General features: G+C 34.8%; 1 protein-coding gene across 1 annotated transcript in view; it reads right to left on the bottom strand.

Moving 5' to 3' along the window:
- The window catches only part of LOC149788995 (von Willebrand factor D and EGF domain-containing protein-like), a 50,716-nt gene extending 33,581 nt beyond the window's left edge, over positions 1 to 17,135 (bottom strand). Inside the window, exons 1-8 of the mRNA XM_089975149.1 lie at positions 17,060 to 17,135; positions 14,925 to 14,994; positions 13,419 to 13,625; positions 10,710 to 10,871; positions 10,191 to 10,220; positions 9,611 to 9,767; positions 8,718 to 8,832; positions 845 to 931 (exon numbers count right to left, since the gene is read on the bottom strand). Coding sequence (XP_089831275.1) covers positions 845 to 931; positions 8,718 to 8,832; positions 9,611 to 9,767; positions 10,191 to 10,220; positions 10,710 to 10,871; positions 13,419 to 13,625; positions 14,925 to 14,982 — 816 coding nt within the window. The 5' untranslated portion in view covers positions 14,983 to 14,994; positions 17,060 to 17,135. The remainder of the gene's footprint in view (positions 1 to 844; positions 932 to 8,717; positions 8,833 to 9,610; positions 9,768 to 10,190; positions 10,221 to 10,709; positions 10,872 to 13,418; positions 13,626 to 14,924; positions 14,995 to 17,059) is intronic.
- Positions 17,136 to 22,282: the final 5,147 nt, after the last annotated feature.

Below are 22,282 nucleotides of genomic sequence, written 5' to 3' on the forward strand. Positions count from 1 at the left end.
AGATAGCATCCAAACAGCATTCACTGTGAATTATTCATTCTGCCACTACGTACCTCTGTGTGGCTTACAATTAGATAGCATCCAAACAGCATTCACTGTGGATTATTCATTCTGCCACTACGTACCTCTGTGTGGCTTACAATTAGATAGCATCCAAACAGCATTCACTGTGAATTATTCATTCTGCCACTACGTACCTCTGTGTGGCTTACAATTAGATAGCATCCAAACAGCATTCACTGTGGATTATTCATTCTGCCACTTCGTACCTCTGTGTGGCTTACAATTAGATAGCATCCAAACAGCATTCACTGTGAATTATTCATTCTGCCACTACGTACCTCTGTGTGGCTTACAATTAGATAGCATCCAAACAGCATTCACTGTGGATTATTTATTCTGCCACTTCGTACCTCTGTGTGGCTCACAGTCAGCTTAAAAATACTCATTATTAACTATTCTGCCACTATGAACCTCTGTGTGGTTCAAAATTAGATAACTTGAAGAAAAACAGTATGTACTATTTATTCTGTCACTATGTACCTTTGTGTGATTCACAGATAGCTTGGAAAAGTGTGGACTGTTTTGTAATAAAACTATGTATATCAAGGAAGGTTTATGGCGTGATTAACTGTCATCGGTATATGTTTTGTATTAAACGTACGAAAAAAATCGTTATATTTGAGATAACAGTGATTAAAAGAGAGTTCGCATTAAGCGAATCGTAATCGTGTCATAAAGAGTTATTTTCAGCTTGGTTTACAGTCGTACGATCAATGATTTCTAAATGTGTAATGGGCGGAAATTCGTATAATGTATAATAAAATATTGGTGTAATATTTACCTGAATACCAGCAAAAAATCCAGGACTGAAGGTTGAATTGCCCATTATGCCAATGTCACCGTCACGTACACGCACAGCACATTTGATCTGAAATCGTGACATATAACACGTGTCAATCCAGCTTCAAAATGTTTTTAAATATCTAATCAGTTTGATTATATCTGTGTTATTCCATATAAATTTCTTTTATAAAATCATGTCGCTGAACGAATTATATAGGGGTCAAGAAAAAGCGCTTGCCTCTCTAGTAATTGTTTAAATTTTGCCTCAGTCACAATTCTTGAGGTATGGTATTTATTCACGTTCTGAAAGCAATTTTGGGGACGGCAATAAATCTCGTCCTTAGTTGATTTTGATGACGATGTTAAACCGTGTCTGGGTATATGAGCCCCAATCCAATTCGTTGTAATTATGCCTTCTAATGCTTTCTGCAACACATTTTACTGGGATGTTAGTTTATTGGTTACCAAATTTAATTAATTTAGATAAATTATAAAGTTGAATGAATCGTATTCTTTTGGTCGTTGTGCACTGGGAATACACAGGTTCATACGTGTTGGAAATAGAGGCTCAATAACGAAACTATTATGTATAGAAATATTGTACAGTTTGTCTGTCTGCTAGGTTATAAAAATGTAGTAAATAATTAAGCATTTATTCTGTGATGCAAATCTACAAAACAACATGCAGATGGTGAAAACATTTGTGTGGAAATAACAGGGATCATACATATTAGAAAGCAGTTTTATGTATAACTGGCAAATATGATCACTTTATAAAAAGCTATCAAAATAGGGTCTTAACACTGCCGTAGCATTCTGATTTGATTCAGAGCAATGAATGTGTCATGCATAACATTCTGAAATGGTGTACATATTAGACGTATGATGTACATGTTAGACGTATGATGTACATGTTAGACGTATGATGTACATATTCTTCAAAATTCACTGTAAATAAATTTAGACCTTCTCCTGGGTGTTCGGTAACAAAAAGATTGAAATCAGAGATAGTTACTCAAAATCCGGAAATGATGAATGAGACATGATCCATATTTAGTAAGAGTTTGTAAAATTTAATAATTTATGCAAAACACGGGGACTAATTCAAATGTATTCTAGCCGGGATGGTCTGAAAATAATTAATCAGTGGAAGACTGCCCTAAGACTGACAGATATGGGACAGCGGACTCCTTTTCCCCAGTTTTATGTTGACAGTAGCAGTGGAAATTCACTAGTTTATACTGTATGTTATCAGGCCATGCTGCTTAAGAGTGATTGTAGATGAGGCGGCCACCACAACAAAAAGGCGCTGAAACAAGTAACAAAAACAGGACACATTGGCTGCGCACGTTTCTATCAGCCTGTTAAACCTCATATGCAGGAGGTGGGCTATTATTCTCCGGTTTAAAAGAACTGGTGCAGGGTAAACGAGAAACACCACAGGCGCGAGCCAATATTAGGCACACATCCGACCCTTTTATATGAAATAGGAGTGTTGTAAGTGACAAAATGCAATGTCACAAAATGTACGCCAAAGACGTGTGAGAACTCCATTAATATTTAACAGCGATAAGCAGCCCTGATTACCAAAGGCCTGGTAAAATTGAGACCAGCCTACCTTGTTCGTCTTAGACTTTGAAAACAAGGAGAAGGCCGTTACCAACACAGTGCTGAGAGTTTGAACACAAGAAGTGCTAACTAACTATGGTACAATTCCTACTAATATCATAACAACCGCAGCTGTTCATGCTCTCGCATTCTCTGATCAAACTATCACATCACTCAGATAGATAAACGAAGGTGGTTGACGAGAAAATCATTCGCCACAGCAAGGTAATGGAAGACCTCCAAGTCACGTAGTTTAAGTTCCACTGCAAGCGAGCCTTTTTATCAACGATTTCTTTTATGAAGGCTACCTGCAGAGCAGCATGCCAAAAAGTCTGAATAAGAGAGAGGCCAAGCTTTGCGCGATTACTAAGGGTTGACAGGCGAGAAAATAGATACAACCCGCGGATCGACGAAGAGCCGCTTTCTTACATTCAAGTTTTCAGTCGCAAGAGTGCCTTTTTATCAACGATTATCTTCACGAGAGGCATACCGCGAGATGCACGCGAAATAGACTGACAAGGAAAGAGGCCGAACCATACGCGAATACTAAGTATTGACCTGTGAAAACTATTTATGTCCTTTGTACGCCGTCACCTGAGCGGCAAAAATATGATTTGATATTTATCATCCTGAGTTCGATGTGTGTCCCACATATAGTATAACGGCAGAGCGGTTAAGTACGAACATTTTTGCGTTATCATTACGAGTGGTAGCTGCTCCTTTGTAGCAGATAGCTTGCGAAACGGCCATGAAAACGTGATGGATACTAAGCTTACGTCAAAACACCACAGCCCGCGAGGTAATTGGAAGGGGTTACAGCTATCAAAAGCTGGTAGAAGACACGAAATATAAGAGATTGCCAAAAATGGGTTAAGACGTTGGCCATGTGGCAGATATCTCCATGATTATCGCGAAATGTCCTCAGACTGCAATTTAGTGTTACAATCTATAACGGAGTGTACTTGGACGACCGCCCGTTCTTGCAGCGAAACAAATATGGGAGGTACACATACAAGTTTGTTCTGATTGCTGGATGTCGCCAGACGTTACAGGTTGGCTGACCCCTTTATTACATAGGGGGTCTCCAAGGTCCTCTATGCATTTGGACTTATCCATACGTGGGGATATCTAAAGTGGCTCATCCTGTTGTAGGGTATAGTGGAACAGTTTTACTTTACCCGAGATGTTGTTTGGGCCCCAGTATGCCCGGTAGATAGAAGATGTTGCTAGCAGAACAGCAGAGAGCGCGCGACAAACGCAGGGAAAGCTTTGTGCTGAGTTGGTTCGGCGAATGCATTCTTGCAGCCCTAAACAGCGAGGTAACATTATTCACAGGCAAACAACCTACTGATGCCATTATATGAGGTCAGCGACTCAGTGGATTAGTCTGAAATAGAGCCACGTGTACTCAAATACCATTTTCAGATACCTAATGCACTGGAAGAGCTGGAAGGTGCATATAGGTACCTCAGCTGTCATTTGCATCTATATTCTCCTTACATATCTTCTGGTGAATACAGCTACATTACCGGTATATATATATATATATATATATATATATATATATATATATATATATATATATATATATATATATATATATATATATATATATGGAGAAGTGGGCGACACGATACTATTACAGTTCCAGGGTAGTCCCTCGGGCTGATTGGCTTGACGTTCTAGGCCAGCCACCTAAATACAATCTCTTTCGATTTTTAAAAACAAACTACAGATTATGTTTGATTATGTTTGAAGATACTCTGTTTGATAAAGCATCTTTATCCATGGCCAAAGACCAGGTTATGTCTTTCTCATGGTATCAAGTGGAAGCAGGCTCGTTTTGTAATCCCAGTCTTTTGCTGGTAACAATTTGATGATAGATCTCTTTGGATTTTTTAAAAAGTATTCAAGGCTCGGATGACGCCAGAGGCCAGCAACTACGACCGTGATAGTTTCCGAGATTCTGTCATTTAAACGCTTTCCACACACTCTTTGGAGAAAGGTCAAAATCGTGTTCCGTATGATGTGATGCGGTCAGGTTTTCGTGTATTTTTCCATGTTGTCTGGAATGGCGCTGATCGTTTCGTACCAGACTGTTCCGATTGCCTTGACGAGAAGTTGACCTTCATAGCCGTTCACACAAGAAATCACATAAGACATCTTCGTTTGTTTGTTTTTTTTGTAGATGCGCACCCCTTCAGAATATATGCTTTGTTTTCAGCGCCGCGGTACTTACCTAATAATATGGAAGTTATTTCTCATCATGTCATCATCATACTTTTTCGCCACATCTACCACTTCCTAAACATTCCTCCGTTTATTATCCGTCCATGATCAAGTATGCGTGTTTCCGAAAAGACTTTGCGGATACCTTCTAGGTACACCTCCAGATACTGGATGAAGGCCATCATGTCAACCGCGTCGCTAATAACAACTGCTTCTTCAAGACTCAAGCGGACGACTATGTAGCAGAAATGGTGGGGATTACCGACATGGCTTTTCACTTCCATATTTAGCTCCCCGAAATCCGTACTAATGATGTATGGGCATGCATATGGAGAACATATATTTGCATGGCTCTGTCATGGTCATGGACTGAGGCTTTTTGCCTATACCGGGTAGCCTTTATTTTTGAATTCAAACAAATCAGCGGGGCTTAAGGCGTGCAGGCATCGGCAACAAACGTAACTTTTCTGTTTTGAATTTGTTGTGATTAAATTTCAACGGTTTAGTCCATTTCTGCGTGCCCCAAATACAGGCAAGCAGCAATAGATCAATAATGTGTGATCTGAAGTCCTCGCTTATTGCTTGAGGACAGAGTCCCTTTCTCCAACTAAAACTCTTCCTGCTAGTTCTGAGTTTAGCGCTAGAGCTACTCGATTTCGCCGATCTTCAATGGAAAATATATGCGAGTCAAATCTAACTTTCCCAGACAGTTATGATATTTGCCTTGCAGGTCCGCGTTTCGATCGTCTGTGTTTTTCATAATGATGACGGATCGGTGTGGAATACAGTTTAGCTTTGGAGTGTACTTTGAAACGGAATGTACTGCAACACACCTATATCGAGTGCTTCGCATCCCACAATGTGCCATGCAGACAGAAAGTACTCTTCGATGCGCCTTAGCACGGTGGCTTTAGTCTCAGAGATTAACTGCTCGACCTCATCGAAGCGCGTTGCCGTGAAAGTGTCGCTTCGAAAATAGGCCGTCACATTACCCCGTCAATATCAGCTTGTTTGTCATAATTATTTTGAACGTCCGGTGCATCTTTTTCATTCTGCGATATGTCTGTCAGTTATGTGACCTTCTTGCATGAAGAAGTGTAAGCAGATTTAACTAAGCTGTGGGAGTCATTGCACCGCGCTGTAGTAGTGGTGTCACCTTATGAACTGTCGATGCTTTGGTTATGCCAAGGTCATAATAACGTAAACATTTTTCTTTAAAGGTCAAGCCATTACATTTCCCGTCCTTTTCATGTTTCTAACAGCTTGATATCTTGATTAATATGATTCTTTTTTAAATCTTTTTTGTTTAGTTTCAGCAGAAATGTTCCTTTTCCAGACTCCCAACAATTGGTATGTGTTAAATACTTGTATAAACGCCATCCCATGTACACCACAAAATTCACCAACAGATTTTTCCACATGCCTCTTTACAGTCTAGTTTGTGCCAAGAGCATTTGCTCTATTTCTTTTTTTATATTACTTTGAACACTATTCTCAAGCTTATTTTACATTTACATACATTCCTGTAAATAAATGAAATTTATTACATGCACGCCCACTACACGAGGCTTTTGGCAATCCAACTGAAGTCTTCGTGCTTGAACTTGTAAACACTATCACTTAATTTCGTCCTCAACAACTATTAATACCCAGTTTAATATCATCCTCAAATTTTGTTTAGGACGTTATTATAAATCGTCCTCACAACTACTCTGTTCAGTATATAAATGTCAATTTGCAACTATATTATTTTGAATATACTTTATACAGCGAGTGAGTTGTCATACATCTCGAATCCCTTTAATAATAATAATAATAATAATAATAATAACATTAATATTAATATTACTACTACTACTACTAATAATAATAATAATTAATAAGTACGAATTCACTTAAACTGATTTAAAGGTTTGTCAGTTAAATGTTTTTGCTTGATTTGCTTATTATTTGTATGCCTTCATGTCAATCCAATCTTTAACTTTTTGATATACTGAGCATAACTTCAGCGGAAACGAAATGTATAATATTCGCATTTGCGAAAATGTGCACCTAACGTCAGTCTTGCAAATAGGAATTATTTGCCCTAACATTCGATAGAATTACATCTGACTCTATCAGTAATTCATGGAATAAATTATTATTTACTCCCAAACGAGCTCTTCCTACCCCATATCTCAGTAAAATAGGTACATAAAACTTTGAATGAAAAATGATTATTCTTCTTTAATGCTCAAACCTAAGGAGCATGTTTTCTCTAGACTCATCTGGTATATTTGAAAAACAAGATGTTAAACGTTTTAGAAATCGTAAATGATTATTGCACGTGATTTAACGTCTTACAGCAACATTGTGAATTCCAATTTTAAACTCAAATCAAGACATTGTTTTGATTTTGTAATGTGTCTTCACTAAAGATCTGTCTTAAAATCCAGCAATTACTACTACAAGTTGTAGGTTCAACTTGTACTCAGAAATTAACATTGACCTAAATAATTGTAATTTAGATATTACCTCGGCATTTACAAAGTTGTTATCGAAAGAGAACATATTACTTTTAACCGCCAAGGACAAGTAGAACTGTTTTCCAACTTACTGAAAATTTTCTTTTTATCCTTATAATAAATTTCACATTCAAATGGGGACTATGTACATCAAAATTACTTGAACATTTTCAACCTCAAAACAGTTCGCGCAGTGAATATGTTGATACTAGCGAGCTTCGATCTAAGAAAGATTGCATTGCTGCTTAGAAGTGTTATGTATATTTATTGTAATTGTTTGTCTTTAGTTTTGTTTTATTTCATTACATGCTATTGTAATGTAACATTGTTTGCTGGACTTGACCTTGCATGAATTGATTGACTTTTTAAAATTTTATTTTATCTATGTAAACAACTAAAAATAGCTTCATTATTCTCTATGTGCATGAGCTTATTAACCGAACTATTATTCAGGCAAATATGTTGATAAGGGTCAGGGTTTTGGAGATTCCAACGTGAAATGTTATAAGTTTTTATGTTGTAAGTAAACAAGGCTCGGTAGACCAGTATAGAAAACTATATTATCTTGTGACTGTGAAGATTTTACCGATTGTGCTTTAATATTTAGCACTTTAAGTTGTTTTATGTTGTTTCCAGTCTGGGCTGAATTTTATTTTCTTCAAATCATTGAATTTAAGTGATTATTTCACTGGAAATACAAAAGTGCTCTGTCAAAATTCTTGGATAAAAGACATTCATTGGAATTTATACTGAATTCAAACTAGAATAATATTTATGTGATTCAACAAGAGACTGTTGACACATTAGCACTTCACAGACCAAAACAGACACACCATCGCCTTAAATTTGGATCTCTTTGGGACTTAAAATGAGTTTTATTGAGGACTTTTATTGCAGGACTTGTGTCTTTAATTCTTGGATTATTTTCGGATTTAAATCGCAATACCGTAAGTTCGTTTTTCTTATTTTTCACTATGTATTCTAGAGAAATAAATTATTTGCTAAATGTTACAAAGCTTGTTGTCTTCACTCTTTTCTGTTACTCATTTTAAGAGCATAGACTCGTAACATACGTCATATTGTACAAAAATAATACAGGAGCACTTATTATCTCTACTATTTTCTAAGACAGGTTGGTTATTATGTTGGATAAGCCTGCATGTGTCTGTCTATTTGTGATTAATGCCTTGTGATTCTTCTTACATCTTTATAGTTACAAATTCCTAGATATAGGGCGGTCTTTTATGTGCACGACGATATCTGAGTTTCAATCCATTTCATGCAAAAAAACTTTGGGGGCTGAACAGTTTTCACCTATATGTATAATTTTGAATGGGCTAAGTCAATCTTATGGTCTATGACATTTTCAGGTCACTTGACATTTTGCAATAATGCTTAATTTAATTTAATTATACTGTTGGGAACATGTTGAGAGGAACCAATGATTCAGTCCAGTCATCAAACAATCAATACCTATTTTGATACATGTATACAGTATTATATTTTGGTGAAACATTTAATTTGTGTTACCGTTATTCCCAACGAGATGCCCTTCGTCAGGAGAAGTTCTTCCATTAACGCAGTCTCGGCAAGGTTTGGCTTCCTTTTTGGTCCCAGCGTCAAGAGGTATATTTCACCAACATACCTAAATAATAATGTCAAAAATATTTCGAAGATTTAAATAATGAAATATTTTTAAAAAATCTGGATCTAATTTAAAAGCAAAAAGCAATAAGATGCAAAATCTTTTGTTTTTATGAGAGAAAATTAATAACTTTTCTGGACAAGTATTAATTGTAGTAGTTAACTCCTTCAAAGGTATAACTAAATTGATTACTTCAGATAAATTACATTAAGCTTGATTTTTAACGAAATGAGTTTATTTCTGACACTCAGGGTATTAATGTTACAGTTTAGTGGGCTTTAAAGCCATCATTCAGAGCTTAAGAGATTATACATGGCGGCCAGTATATTTTGGTGGAGGAAGAATCCTGAAATAACCCCGACACGTGGGAAGCTACTGGAACGCTTTCTCAGATACCCACGTCGTTGGACCCGAGACCCGAATTCGTGAGATGTGTGAGTGATCTGTAAAGGCGAGCGCCATAGACAACTCGGCCACCCAGGATCCTTAGACAACTCGCCCATCCGGGTCCTTAGACAACTCGGGCACCCATGGACCCTCATAGCATCAAGGTAAATTACATCTTTTTAGACCCTTTGAGGGCGTTTTTGGGAGTGATATTATTTACTTATATTTAGAAAATTAGGAAACATATTTTCCGTCATTCTAACGATGTCTATGAGTTGTAGAAGTTTGAAGTTTGAGTTCATTCCTTTTATTTAGCGTGAATCAAACAGTTTTCACAATGAAGTTTCTTTGTTGTGTCGTTAATTCGTTAAGAGCTAAAAAGGATGCTTACCACATTACTGAATACAGGTAGTTCTGGTTTGTGCTTGTGTCAAAGTTACACAGGAAGATCAGCTGAGGCAGCCTCTGTCCAGTTGGAAGTAGATCCCATTTCAGTTCGCTCTGGACCGATACAGAACTAGGAAGGAAAGCTGGAGGCGGAGCAATGGCTGAAAAACCACACACACAGTACATAAAGATGTCGAAAGTCTAGTCTTTTAATGAGGAAACAACGTTTTATTCGCAAGATTGCAAATTACTTTTCATGTTTTTAATATATATATATATATATATATATATATATATATATATATATATATATATATATATATATATATATAAAGTGACATTTTGCCGTTTGTATCATCCGTTATCTCTAAATGAACCGATGCAGGGTCAATGACACATGTCTTTGGTAGAATGTATGGCTCAAGTTGTTTGTATGAATACTTTCTTTATTTACAATTTTCTTTGCTTACTTATTAAAATATTCAAGAACCCTTCTATAATCATCATGTAATCATGTATATATGTGTGTGTGTGTGTGTGTGTGTGTGTGTGAGAGAGAGAGAGAGAGAGAGAGAGAGACTTACGAACATCAGGTCTCTGTAAGGCCGGAGGATCTGTAGGAATAATATTTTAGATGTGACATGTTTGACTTAGTTTATCGCTTGTGTATTATACAAAAATAAACTTAGAATACTGATTGTAAAATGTCAGCGCACGAACGTATCTGCAGCTACCCTTTTAATTAGAAAATACAAGATGGATAAGTAATATTTATTTTCTTTAAATAGAATACAATGTATCTATTATTTAACAGCAAATAAAATACGAACTTTGGATTCATAGTATTGAATTAACGATAAGTACATTTATCATCGTTTAGGAATGAAATAAATGTTTTTCACATTCAATTATTGTTCAAAGTATTTTAAGAAAACAAATAATGCATGTATCTTTCATTGGATAGTATATAAGTTATTATTACTCAAGTTGTCTGATATAACCACCATATATATTTAGTTTGGGATAAGGCGGTATGTTGAAAGTGTCCGATATATTTTGTTTAAAATAAGGCAATGTGTTGAATATATCCAATATTTACATACCAAAACAATATCCTGTGTTGATTGGAGTTGGTTTCAAGTAGAATAAAAATACTCCATTACAATTTATCACTCTTATTTCCTCGCTGATATCGCAGTTCGCATAGAAACCTTTCGTGCACGCAAGTCTTAAAACTACACCATCTGTCTCAGTTGGAAGTGTACCTATTGGGGAATAATAATCATATGGAAACAGCATAATATTGAAAGTGTACCTACGCGGTAATAATAATCGTATAGAAACACAATAATATTATAAGTGTACCTATTGGGGAATAATAATCGTATAGAAACACAATAATATTATAAATGTACCTATTGGGGAATAATAATCGTATAGAAACACAATAATATTATAAATGTACCTACTGGGGAATAATAATCGTATAGAAACACAATAATATTATAAATGTACCTATTGGGGAATAATAATCGTATAGAAACACAATAATATCATAAATGTACCTATTGGGGAATAATAATCGTATAGAAACACAATAATATTATAATATTATAAATGTACCTATTGGGGAATAATAATCGTATAGAAACACAATAATATTATAAATGTACCTATTGGGGAATAATAATCGTATAGAAACACAATAATATTATAAATGTACCTATTGGGGAATAATAATCGTATAGAAACACAATAATATTATAAGTGTACATATTGGGAAATAATAATCGTATAGAAACACAATAATATTATAAGTGTACCTATTGGGAAATAATAATCGTACAGAAACACAATAATATTATAAGTGTACCTATTGGGAAATAATAATAGTATGGAAACACAATAATATTATAAGTGTACCTATTGGGAAATAATAATAGTATGGAAACACAATAATAATGGAAGTGTACCTATTGGGGAATAATAATCGCATGGAAACAGGACCAAAACTATATATTACAGCATAGAATGATCCTTAATGTATGGCTCTGTACTGAGAAAAATACAAACGATCTGTGGGGCTACGTGTGTTTACAATGTATCACATATTCCACACAAAATGAATTAAAAATAGTCATTATTGGGGTTCCTAAATCAAGTTGGGATAAAATACTGACAAAGCATCAGTAGAACATTTACTTCATCTCATTCCAGTTAATAATATGATCAAATTTGAATCTGTTTTTATTTAATTTTATTTCTCATTTTTGTCACTTATGGCTTACAATGAACCATATGTCCTAGGTCTTATGTTCACCTTTCCAGGAATGGCTATAACCTTTATCTATAATAATACCACGAATCCTAAAATGCCCTACATCCCAGAACGAGAACCTTACTACAATTAAATTATATTTTGTAAGCGAAGGTAACGTAGATTTTATGTGGATTTAATGATATCCACTGTTTTAATGTTTAATCGTGATCAGTTAACGAAGGCTACTCAATAAACAAATAGTGTTGAATAATCCAAGATTTATAACATATGGTCAGACTCAAGCATAAAGTATGTCTGTGTTGTTGTTTTTTTTTAACGTGGCTTTAACAATTTTAGTCACATTGCTACGATGTCTAGAGTGTAACAGTTTACAGTGATGTCTTGGACTGGAGCATCATTGCCAACAAGACCTAACACTAACCTAACCTTTTAATGCGGAGCGGCAAGCAAGGCAGCTACCTGTACCATTTTTATAAGTCTTTGGTATGACTAATTCGGGTCCGAACCAGCGACCTCCCGCATCCGGACGCTCTAGCAGCTTAGGCCACCGGAGCGGTCAGAGCAACAAGTAAAGAAAAACCCAATCAATTTAATTAGTTGCCGATTGAAATGAGTAAATGGATGCTGAACATAGGGTTTAAAAGATATCTGGACAAAGATTGAACTTGCATCTCATTTCTACCTGCCCGAGAGTAATCTGTCCTCACAACATAACGACTATATCATCTATCCCGCCATAAAAAATGACCAGTAAGACATTTTGTTTCTTACGAATACTACCACCACTTCTAAATAATAACACCCCGCTTCTGCACGACAACTGTATATATTTTAGAAGTTATGCCTTTCGAAGAAATCTATTTAACAAACATGGAACTTCGCAGGTTTACTTGCAAGTGAGACAATAAACTGTCAGGGACTCATATATATATATATATATATATATATATATATATATATATATATATATATATATATATATATATATATATATATATATATATCCTTGTGATCCTGACTGGCAGGAATATTAAATATTACGCCTCAGCTTCTCTCTGAAGTTATGTCAGTGGTATATTTAATATCAGGAGATGGTGTGTGCTTTGTAGCAGTCAGCTGTAATATTACGCCTCAGTTTCAGTGGTACATTTAATATCAGGGAAGGGGGTATGCTTTGCAGCAATCAGTTGTATTGGAACATTGAGTAAGTTATGCAAAGTTTTAACGTCCAATTCGTGGCTACTGATCATCAACTCATCCTTATACTATTCCGATAATTTAGAACAAATAAATGACAGCATAAGATACACCAAGGTAAATGAGCTCGTCAGCATGGAGCAGGTCACGTGACCAAAACTGTTAGATTTAGTATTACGATAGTAAAGGAAATGCGTAGTGACGTTGACAATGAAGTTGAGATAAAAGTAAACATTATATGATTGTTTGCATTCGAAATTACTTATTTATTTTAAAACCTGACTGGCAACATTGATCGTATTCGTCCACTCTTTTTCTGTGAAGTTCCTCTTACCTTGCATCCATACAGGGTAGTAAGTACCGCATCTGGCAATATCCGGAATGCTCCTGTTGGTCGGCATGGCGTAGTCCGCAACACTGTACCAGTTTTCTCTGAGTGCATTGTCCTGTACTAGAGGTTCGTCTGCAGCCGCAATGTAGTTCCTGGCTCTTCGCTCCAGGTCCGGTAAAGCGACGGCAACAATGTCCTTACATGTTTGCGCTGATGATTCAAAGTGATATGTTCTTGGTAGTAAGTGTGATCAAATGAACGGATTTTTAAAGCCAATTTAGAACAATGCTCATTTTTTAAAAGTTATGACGATGATAGGGTGACTGATTTTGTTATTTCATCCATGTAATTTTGCATTGGTTTACAGAAATATGTATTATAATCTAAACATAAATAATCAGTTTGTCAAACTTTTCAGTTTCTGAGTAGATCTTTCAGAATCAACTAAAGTAGATAAATAATTATCTAACGTTCCATTTCAAAATTGGCAAACCTGATCTTTTGTTCAATATGATACCAACAAATCTTTCCAGTCCATCAAACAAACTATTCTGCAATTGAAATCAAGGTATGAAATATCTACAAAGCGGAGAGAATAAGTCCTGAATAAAAATAAAGATGTTTACAAAGATATATGTTAAGTTAATATTTAGAATAGCAAGAAAATAACTTGTATAATCATACATTAAAATGACATCGATATCGGCGACATATGTGTGTTTATTGCAAACCAAAGTAAATGAGTATCAAAATTTAAGCGCAATGTGTTATTAATGAGCTAACCAGACTGCAAGCTTGCCAAGGTTATAGATTTCACGTCTGAATGTACAAATAAAAACCAATAAATACATTATTTCAATGTATCAATACACACAATAACTGCGTTAACGAAAATAAAATGTCATCGATATCTACATTACAGGAGTTTCACGTCTGTTACTGCTTAATATTTTTCTGAATCGTGCCAGGTATATAATCAAGACAATGGCTTTCCTTCAATGAGTCATATCGGCAGGTAAGTGTCCCCTACTGAATGTTGCTTTTGCATTTTTCTGAATTAAATCAAATGAGCATATTACATTTTTTGATAACCCCTGCCATACAGTGAGAATCATTCAAGCTTGTAATGCTGAATGCCAAACGATACATCATCTCATGCGAGCAAAATATTGAATGGAAATTAATATCGGCATTGGTTTTCCCTCTCTGATTGGTCTATTATATTCTCCTGTCATGGCAATGCAATGTTTCCACTTCAATAGTAAGTTAGTATACTATACTTATTGTGAATATAAATACCTCCTAATATTTTCGAATGTTATTCTAGTTATGCTCAGTGTTAAAGCAAATCAGTTATGATCTACCTGACAAAATCAACAACAGCGTGTCATTTTCAAATGAAACTTTTTGTGATTCAAACTAGACAGACACTTTTTTTTATTAGCCGAGTGTTTTATCATCATCAGTACAATTTTGAGTAGGTGTGTGTGGACAAAAACTCGTACTTACCAGCAATTAAAGAGGTGTTGCAAAACAGCAGGCAGAAAATGATTAAATGCCTCTTCATGTCTAGATATTTCTGAAAGTATGAGATCAAGATTAGTGTTACGCTTGTTCATATATATATATATATATATATATATATATATATATATATATATATATATATATATATATATATATATATATATTGAGCATATATTATTATACACCTATCAATCTTTTACTCCAAAAGAGCCAGAATTTTACCGTCATTTCCTGGTGTTCGAAAACGATGCGCTCGTTATACGATCCCGTTATCACCATCCCATGATTCGTTATTTTTAAACTAGCAAATATAGCCAAAAGGTTCGTTTGACACAAAATCGCACTCGGGAATCGCCTACCAAAACATTACTGTATAATACAGTACATTTACGGAAGTTCATGATAACTTTTATTGGTTTCATGCATAAATAATGAAATTGAAAAAATATATATTGAAAATTTGTTGTTCGATCAGTTCCACATGCAGAATATGGATGAATATGCTATTTTTCCATCATGTCTGTATTGTTTTCCTGACAGTGCTGATGCAGAGCTTGCGCCTCCGTCTTTCTTGAGTTACCAAATAAAGAAAAGGATGAATTTAAAAACAGTATAAAAAAATAAAATCACACTGAGAAAAACTGAGTGTGCTGTGAAGCGATTTCAAAATTTCGAAATGTACCTAAGGAGATTATTTTGAGAAGTGAGTGAATTGCTGTGACAGGACATGGTTCCTCTAATGGTTCGTTTCTTCTGTCTGTCAAAAGTCTGATTTGGCTGACTACTAGCATGATATTTTAACACGCTTTCATAGGTAAAATGATATGTACACACGCGAGAAGTTTAATTCACACAGAACTGTAATTGATAAGGAATTCATCACTTCTAGGAAAATTTTGGCATCAAAGCATAAGCAACTCACGTAAAAGGGAAAGAGCAGTAAACCACATGACGCCGAACCTCGGGCTATGACTGAGCAAAAACTTATTTTAGAAAATGGACGCATTGTATTTTACTATCCGATGGACCTAATTAAGAAAGTGTGATTACAAACTACAGTGGTGCTTGGACTTAGAGGCATAACAGTAAATCGAAAGTTACAATGGGGGTAATAATGAGCTTAACACTGATGAAAGTTGACGTGAATACCTTGAGTTTAATGACCGTGAAACAAAACCTCATACAGGTGAAATGCAGGGTACCTACCAAACGGCGTTCCGACGAAAACAATTTGACTGTCCTTCATCTTACAAGATTTTCCGCTGCCATCGTCTAAAAAGTATTGTCTTCCTGAAAGACCCTTAAATCTCGCCACGAATCTCCGCCAGATTCATTATTTAAAAAATTGGTACAAATGCCAATCTTCGGGCGAAATCTCGCTGCGCACAATTGTCCAACAATGTTTAATCCAAAGCTAACTATCCTGGATGATAAACTAACCACAGTATGCGAAAATCCTGTTGTACCAAACGTCTTCATTCTGGAATAGCCCCTACAACAACTCAACAACTTACCGATATGTACAAAGCGTGAACACATATGCCATAGCCTAATTTGACACGCCAAAGAAAATGAATAACAATCTTTGCAAATCTGTGCCATAACATTTTAATAGTTTTTTTTAACTATATGAATTAATTATGTATGTTATATTGTTTATAATTATATGAATTAATTATGTATGTTATATTGTTTTCTCGTGTTGTCTGTCTTTGAAAAATGCACAGTAAAAGCAAGAAACGCTCTCGATCTGGATAAACGTTACCATCCTGCATACCATTTTGTGACGTTAGCATTAGACCCTGCAGAAGTAGTTATTAATCCGAAGGAACCCTAAACTATCAATAATACATATTGAATTTGCTTTCTTTCTGTTCTTTGTAACACTAGCCTTTTGTACAAAAATAGATTTCTATTTAAGACCAACTATGGCATTAACACTTTTTGCTAAGTTTGTGCTATGAAATACTTTTTCAATATTCGAAACCTAAACTGTGTTTTGGGAAATGAAATGTAAAGTAAGAACTATGACAGCTGTTGTAATTAACTGTAAGGTACTGAAAACATTAGAAATGGTAAAGTCAATGCAACTGTAAATTTAAGTACAAATCACTTACCTTAACAGGCGATAAGCTTGACTCTTATGTTAGATAAATTTCGGAATGCCTGTTCATAAACAGTGCCTTTTATATTTCTTTGCGGTAAATCGAGCGACTTCTGAGAATCATGATTCGTCCACTTGGAGTTAAAAATAGTACGATGATTATATAATATTGATACACTTGTTGTGACAGATTTATTGTCCTGATTTTATCGATGTTTGCATCATATAGTGACGAGCAGTATTAATCACTTACGACAATGTCGTACTTGAAGATTAGAAGGAATTATTTCGATGAATAAATATTTTACTTAACCTCTGCAACTGCTTCAAAAGAATCGGATATGAGGTCCTGAGAAAACAATGTTAACCGAACATTTATAAAAATTCCCAGAATAAGGAAATCTGATAAACTGATGCAAACATATTTGTATATCATCCACGCTGAATATTCTCACAGACCGATTCTACAACTGAGGATTTTATATTCCATAATGTCAAGTTTGTTAAATATTTCAGGTTGAACATTTCACAAATTAGCATTATTTTAAAGAAACTTTGCTGAGCATGCCTAAAGGACACACGGTACGAGTTGTATGGAAAATGGTAACCAGTCTGGAAATGGGTGAACATAAAATGGAGTATATATGGATTTGGCTGGCCAGGATTCATTGATAATGGGATATATTTTATAGGCAAAAAGAATATTTTGAGAGCTTATCTTTGTTGTAACTGAAAAAAAAAACAGATACTATGTCTTTTATGATATAATCAGTCTTTAACATTCTTGAGTTTGGAACACTCATTACTGAAATTAGCACTTGACTCTTTGGTGCGGAAATTGAAATCACATGTTACAAACACATGTAGGTCCAGAAAATGTCGCGTCTCATATCCTTTCTCTACACATAATGTGTCAACCAGGTTTCATCTCTACTGATAAATATAGGTTTGATCACAAGCACTCAGAAATTTAAAGTTATTGAATTTTTAATATCATGTTTGCATAGATTTACTATGTGAACTGAATTAATACCATGAGCCCTAAACGAGTAACGTCGATGTAACGAAAAATCGTGCACCCCGTTAAAAATGTGTCCCGGAAACCGATTCAAGGTCCTAGGGACACATTTTCAACAGATAAAAAATGGCCCCTTTTAGAGAAAGATGTTGTATAATGGACCCCCTAAACACGTTGATTATTGATACCCGTTGAAACGTGACCCCAACAGGAGTAAACTGCTGTTTTATAGTTAAGCATCTAATTAATTAAATAATGCAGTATACTGTCCAAGCTGCGTAATACGCTTCTTGAAGGGAAAATTTAATGTACTATGTAAATTTTCTATAATTTGTTTGAAATGTGATGTTAGTTAATCAATTAAGCCTTTATCAGGCTTAAATTATAAAAATACACATGATATCCGAGAACCTTTAAGCCTATCTTAGGCTACCCATTTATGCTATTAAAGAACATACTAATTTCATAATTAGCTATTATTGTTAAACCATGTATATTTTACTAATTTAGCTTTAGATCTTTTGTTTATCATAATTTAATGAATAATTATATGCATATAACCTCTTAATTTTCATCCAATCTGAACATGTCATTTTCAAACTACAGAAAGCATATACTTATAAAACAGATTTGCGTTTGGTTCTAACAACTAACTACAACGACCTATTCAGTCTAATTGGGATCAAAGACTAAACGGGTCGGGACCTGAATCAAACTGTCATCTCCGTTCAGTACTTGATATATTGTGAGTTTAATATATTTAAAATGTCAGTGCTGTTATTAATTCCTGTGGGAGGATAAGAGTTGCAGTGGTTATATACATGTATTGAATTTTCTGCAACTAACAGCACGAACACAAAAAACAGTCTATAGGTCTTACCTGAGCGACGTTTCGTTTGTGTTTTGGGTATTACGAAATTGAGACTTTTAGCCTTGAGATGTTTCTTCTTTTTGCACAAAAACCTGTTTTGAGAAATAAAGCGATTTAAGAAATTGTATAATAATTTTCTACACTGTAAATAAAATTCACCAGTCTTGCGATGGGCTTCTCGTTAAATATTTTCACAAATGGTACATCATTTCTTGAATTTAAGAAAAAAGAAATATACAGCGAACATGTTTGCCGAGTTGAAGCAACAAACGCCTTAAGTATTGCTTGTCTAATATGTATCTTCGCTTGCCACTCGTCTGATTGATTTTTGACCTTGTACCCTCGAACCAAGCTACAATTGCAAGAAGATAGCTGTCCGATTAGCTTGGTGGTAGAGCACTCGCTTTCAACCGATGCCATTCGCATTCGATCTTGGTTCAGGGAAGTATGATACCGTGGTCGCCAAATCCGACAGGTGAGGTTTCATTCGTTACCCAAGTTTATTTATACAGAAAGAACAACACATACGTCTCAAAACACTCCAGCGAAAGTGATTAATACAAGTTGCTGAAACTTGTTTGTTTCGTGATTGTTGTAAACGAAAATACAGTTTACAAATTTGCGAGAACCTTGTTAACGGAGCCTAACGTGTAAAGGACACCGTTTGTGACTAATAATTTGACTCAGAAATAATAACAAGAACACATAAAACGGAAAAACTCGAATGTCACGGGACATTCAGATATCTACTATCCTTTAGAACATCAAACATTTTAACGTTAGCGGAGGCTTTGTCGCATGTTGTATATTTTGTGTTGATTGTTTAGAGCCTTTCTTCTTGCACTAAACTAGAATTATACATGTATAAATCTAAGATAGATGATAGTTCCATCACATTCGATTTTTTCAGTAAAGTCTATTTTAAACGTTGTCTAAGCTTTAGATATTCGCTTATAAACGTTGTACGGAGCACGTTAGGCACAGTGGAACTGAACATTAACATTAGCTTATGGAAATAACTCATCGCCTTTGTGGACTCGTTAATATCTGCAACAAATATATCGAGATAGTTTTGTTGGGATCAGAATGTGCATTTAATTGTTACCTACTTGAAAATTTATCTCTACTAGGCCAGCTGATCCATATAACAGTAAATAAATACTTGCATTAGGTGACAACCATTAATCTTCGGGGGGTGGGGCTTCAACAAAAATGAATTGATCGAGTTTCAGTTTTAAAGTAAACAAATGATTTGGCCCTAACTTCAGAGTAATTAAATAATCTAACCAAAATGTTCTTCCTATTTCCATTTTTATCCATTCTAATAGCAATAATTTATTCATTTTAGTTGTCATTTTTAATGACCGCCATTTAAATATATAAAAATTAAAATAGATTTCATCATTCAATATATGTCTATTTTACAAACATAGGTTCTTTTAAGAAAGAGAAACGCTTTAAGACTCACTGTCACTTCAGAATATTTAGTTTTTCAAGTTCATATAGCCATGCAATAACTAATCGCTTGTGCTTGGTTAGATCAAATGGTCGTGGATTTGTCTTTCGGATTCGTCTCCGAATTTCGCCGTCCATACATCACGAGCATCATTCAAACTCATAATTGATGATAGTTAATGACTAAAACCCAAATCCATCCATCTAATTCACTGGCTCTCTCTCAAAACACATATAATGCTTACGTCACGCGATATTTGCTTTAAGCCGCAGATTCGACCATCAGTCACGTGCGGGACAAATCTCTTACCTCTTCTATCGCTTATATCATAGCAAGATTTTTTCTTTGCTCGAGGTAAACATTTAGATAAATATGCGGTAATTTACAGTGCATGGTATTGTAGTTAGATCATGCCATATATCGCACTGCTTTACCTTCGATCTTGTAAAGGTTAAATCAAATTCCTCATGAAATCAAACACACACACACACACACACACACACACACATATATATATATATATATATATATATATATATATATATATATATATATATACAAATTACTCTTAATGAGCTTGTACTCGAGCAACTGTATTAAAATTGTTACAGAAACATTAATAGAATTGTATCTTTTTCAAAGGTTTTCTTGTGAACATGACCAATGTCTACTCCGCTTCTCTCTGTTCATTTCTTCTCCAAACAACAACCAGTCACACCGAACTCTGTAACTGCAGATTTATTAGGAATTCCCTCCGCTTCTACACATTCTGTCAAACAATCCTTGAACACCAGGATGTATGTTACCTGTACATATATTGTAAGATACGAAAATAAATGTGACAAAAGGGACTTGAACTTCATTTGTACAATTTAATGAAAAAGAACCCTTCATCAAGCTCAATATTTTCAGTCTCTTTTGATTCAAATATGCCCCTTTTATTTTTTTTAATATCTATTTCACAGTTATTGTTGGACGATTACTAGAGATAGATTGTTTAGGACATACTTTGAAGACACATAAGGTAGATACGATTGAGGGCTTCCAAACTTATATGATGACATTATTTATATCTTCAAGTCGTTAGAATGAATAATTATTCTCCTCGAGGACTTTGAAGAACTGACAAAAATCAAAACAGAATCCGGCAGCAGAATAAAACTTGTTCAACTAAAATGGCTTCGATCGGTTCAAACGATGGTGGCAAACAATGAAAATGTGTAATTTGAGGATGATTTAAAAAGAATAACGTTCATATGCGTTAGATTTCTTTTTAAATATTTTCAATAATTCGGAAGAAGAAAAAATTGGAAAATATTTTTCTACATTTCTGGTTACATTTTGTTTGCCACTGTTATTTTCATTAAACAGTAGAATGTTGTTAACAGTTTATGAGAAGTGCTCTTGGTAACTCTAGAGCCAATGTGCTAATGTATTATACTCACCCTGGTTACTCGAGTAAATGATATTAGACTTTTAAAATATACTTTTTCCTTTGGTAGTGAAAAGTTTGTGTTAATTTTTTTAAAAATATAAACTCTGTTCAGTTTACACGTGGATTTAACGTGAATTCTGCCTCTTGAAGCGCTGGATTGCACCCGAGCATTAAGCTGATACATGAGGCCCTAGTAAAATTATTTGAGTATGATTTGTTTGTGATAGCCTTACACCCTGCCAACGAATAAAACCGTACTACCAATCATTTCCTTTGAAATGAACAGAAACCTCATTTTTTGACAAAAAGATAGGTTAAAAATGGATTGAAAAGGGGCATTAAGGTCAAAGCAGTTTGAATCAATGTATTTATGACAACAGAACCCATTTATTGTGCGTCAAGGGAAGCATGATTTAAGTCACTGAAATTTACATACCATCTAAACTTATAGCCTGT

The sequence above is a fragment of the Sinohyriopsis cumingii genome, chromosome 11 (genome assembly GCF_028554795.1).
Source record: "Sinohyriopsis cumingii isolate HCF-2022 chromosome 11, ASM2855479v2, whole genome shotgun sequence".
Taxonomy (NCBI): domain Eukaryota; kingdom Metazoa; phylum Mollusca; class Bivalvia; order Unionida; family Unionidae; genus Sinohyriopsis; species Sinohyriopsis cumingii.